This window comes from Rhincodon typus, unplaced genomic scaffold (assembly GCF_021869965.1).
Source record: "Rhincodon typus isolate 14 unplaced genomic scaffold, sRhiTyp1.1 hic_rhity00014967, whole genome shotgun sequence".
NCBI lineage: Eukaryota > Metazoa > Chordata > Chondrichthyes > Orectolobiformes > Rhincodontidae > Rhincodon > Rhincodon typus.
In genome coordinates, this window is record NW_025980605.1 from 2,032 (window position 1) to 5,199 (window position 3,168).

The 3,168-nt window shown below is 59.1% G+C and overlaps 1 protein-coding gene across 1 annotated transcript; it reads left to right on the forward strand.

The window, feature by feature from the left end:
* Positions 1-586: 586 nt before the first annotated feature.
* Positions 587-2,301, forward strand: LOC125482684 (U4/U6.U5 tri-snRNP-associated protein 1-like). The gene is made up of 3 exons (XM_048594803.1): positions 587-898; positions 1,605-1,659; positions 2,202-2,301. Exons 1-3 carry the CDS (start codon positions 658-660, stop codon positions 2,281-2,283), a joined length of 378 nt encoding a protein of 125 aa, XP_048450760.1. The 5' UTR covers positions 587-657; the 3' UTR covers positions 2,284-2,301.
* Positions 2,302-3,168: the final 867 nt, after the last annotated feature.

Sequence of the window (3,168 nt, forward strand, 5' to 3'; positions counted from 1 at the left end):
TCCGAAGGGAAGGGGAGCGCGCACGCCACTAAACCCTGAAAGGCGCGGCTTCGGTGAACGGCGCGCGTTCCTGGCCGGAGCTCCCTAATAGCGCGCGAGCCCCGCGTTAAAAAGAGGCGCGTCCCCGAGTCCGACGGAAAGGGGTGCGCGCCCCGACGACTCACCGCGGGATGTAGCTCGCCCCCGTCGACCCGTCGATTGCGAGCGCGCGACCCCGTTGCTCGCCGCCCCCCCACTCCCTCCCGCAGCCCCGTTCCCGAAATCTCAGCGCGCGCGCGCCTACCCCGTCCCCCTCCCCCGTGAGTGCGCGCTCCCGGCGCCGGGTGACTGGGCGCGCGTGACCGACCTGGGGCGCGCGTGCTTCCCCCACCCCGGCCACAACACCCACCGCTCGGGCGCGTGACCGCGCGTTTTCCAGGACAGCCAAACCTTGGTGCGCGCGACCGACATCTAGTGCGCGCGCACCCCACCACCCGCGGGGTTGTGTAGAGCGCGCTCACGCCCGCCGTGGGCCGGGCCGAGCGCCTGGTAGTGAGTTGCGCGTGACCGCGAGCGCGCCCCCCCGAGTGCGCGCCCCCTGCTGGTGTCAGAGCCATCCCTGCCCCACCTCCCCCCACCTAAAGGGGATTGGGTTTTGTGGGGGGTTTAAGGGGGACAATGGGATCTTCCAAGAAGCACCGGGAGAGGGAGAGGGAGAGGGGCTCAGGGGGTGGGGAGGAGTCGGCCCGCCACAAGAAACACAAACACAAGGAGCGCAAGCAGCGGGGGGGCAGCCGGGAGAGGGAGGGCCGCCGTCACCGGGACAGGGACCGCGAGCGGGACAAGAGACCCCTCCCGGCACCGGCCGCCGACGCCCAGCCAGAACGGCACCCCAAGAGGGAGAAGACCGAGGAGGCAGGTCAGAGATGCCGGGGTGACGAGGGTTTCCCACGGGGTAATTTGGGGGGGCGGGTCTAAGGTAGGGAATCCGCAGACCCTGGGGCGGAGCGAGGGTTGGGGGCCAGAGTCTCTTCTGACCCCCTCCCTGCCCCCCTCCCCAGTTCGGGGTGGGCTTTGGGATCTGAGTCCCTTCTGTTCCTCCCTTCCCCACCCGTTCGGGGTGAGCTTTGGGGTCAGAGTCTCTTTCTCTCCGCGTTGGGGGGGCGGTGGGTGCGGCTGAGGGTCTGAGTCGCTCCCCGACCCCGGCAGGAGCAAGGGTCAGTGCCAAAGCCTCTTCCATCTTTGAGGACTGGGGCCAGAGTCCTAGTTGATGGGAAGGTTGGGGTTCAGCAGGGGGCGAGGGGTTGGAGTCTCTCTGCAGTGAGGTGCCGGGGCAAGGTACCCCCTCCCCTATACCAGCTGGGGTGAGGTTGGTACAGACAGGGTCCCTCCAGGTGAGGAGTAGGACACTGGGAGGGATTGTTTGTTGGGTGAGGGTCTTTGTGGGCAGAAATCTGGAGGTGTGTGCAAGCCCAGTGCAGATGTGTCCCTGCAAAAAGCTTTAAGCTTTTGGGCATTCCTGGATTCCAGGGGGTGTTGTGGGTGGAGGTGGCTGTGGTCAGCGATTAGGATTTTACTGCATGTCGAGTGAATCTCTTCTCACTGCACGTTCTCTTAACCTTCAGCTCCAGGAACAAAGTCCGGTGCTGCGAGCGCCTCTTTGAGCATCGAAGAAACAAAGTGAGTGAATTTGCAGCAGTTTTGGGCCATTCGGTCCATCCGATCCGTGGTGGTGACCATGGGCCACATGAGAGGCACAGGGCTGCCCTTTTGGGACTGAGGGAGCGCTGTGCTGTCGTAGGGTCAGCACTGAGGGAGCTCCGAGCTGTCATGTTAAACTGAAGGGTCTAGGCCCGAAACGTCAACCTTGCTGCTCCTCTGATACTGCTTGGCCTGCTGTGTTCATCCAGCTCTACACCTTGTTAACCCCATCTTCCCTGTTGGGTCGATTATTTAAAAAAAAAAATCCCACAGCCAAGAAGCAAAGGAGGAGCATTCTCCCTGTGTCCTTAGCACCAGCGTTCATTCACCACCCAGCATTAGTAACACTACATCGTCGTTGTCATCCTTATTTGTAGGGGCTTGCTGTGCGCAGGATGGCTGTCTGGCAGATTTCAGAATTGCTTGATTGGCCGTGAAATGCTCGCGGTTGTCCTGAGAATGTGATCGGCATTTATAGAAAAGTGAAGCCTTCTGACCTAATTGTCCTTTGTTCTCTGCAGCAAGCTGAGAGCCAAGCTCGGGCTCAAACCCCTGGAAGTAAATGATTCGAAAAAGAGTGAGTCCAGTTTCTTCTTAAAGTGATGCTGCGCTGTAGGAGGGGGACGGGTATCGGAGAGACAGTACGGTTGAGCTGAGAGGGCCATTTTGGATCGATTGCAGATGGAGTTGAGCAGAAATAGGACTAAGGCTACGAGTGACTTCAGTTACCTGGAGAACCTGGGGGTTCTTGCAGCAAAAAGGGTTGAGGCGAGATTTGCTCGCAAACAGAACTGGTTGTGATCAAGCAGGGACTGGAGGATTAGTTCTACTGGCAGGAGGGTGAAGGGAATCTGAAGAGTGGGAAATGAGATTTTTTTTTGATGCGCAGAGTTGTTGTGACTTGGAAAGTGCTTCACGAAAGGGCGGTGGGAGCAGACTCGGTGGGAACTTTCGAAGAGGAGAGCCAGATAAATAATTGAGCTTAAAAAGTCCTGATTCCAGGACTGTGGGACAAGAACATGGTGTCTCAGTGGTTAGCCCTGCTGCCTCACAGCGCCAGGGACCCGGGTTCGATTCCACCCTCGGGCGACTGTCTGCGTGGGAGTTTGCACGTTCTCCCTGCTTCTGCGTGGGTTTCCTCCGGATGCTCCGGTTTCCTCCCACAGTCCAAAGATGTGCAGGGTAGGGTGGATTGGCCGTGCTAAATTACAGTAGTGTCTAGAGATGTGTAGGTTAGGTGGGTTAGACATGGGAAATGTAGGGGTAGGGGTAGGGGTAGGGGAATGGGTCTGGGTGGGATGCTCTTCGGAGGGGCAGTGTGGACTTGTTGGGCCGAATGGCCTGTTTCCACACTGCAGGGGTTCTAGAAACGGAGTGTGGAGGAGACTGGAACTAAATGAATCGCTCTTTCAAAAGGAAACACACAGTGAGCTAAATGGCTTCCTGTGTTGTGTGAGAATGAAGGTGAGGTAGGTGGAGGTGGTGCTG

Bases quoted from the DNA above. Each gene is read 5' to 3' on its own strand.
- LOC125482684 (XM_048594803.1), top strand. From the start codon at position 658: ATGGGATCTTCCAAGAAGCACCGGGAGAGGGAGAGGGAGAGGGGCTCA. The intron at 899-1,604 runs GTCAGAGATGCC...CTTAACCTTCAG, and splicing joins GGAGAAGACCGAGGAGGCAG to CTCCAGGAACAAAGTCCGGT. The intron at 1,660-2,201 runs GTGAGTGAATTT...TGTTCTCTGCAG, and splicing joins TTGAGCATCGAAGAAACAAA to CAAGCTGAGAGCCAAGCTCG.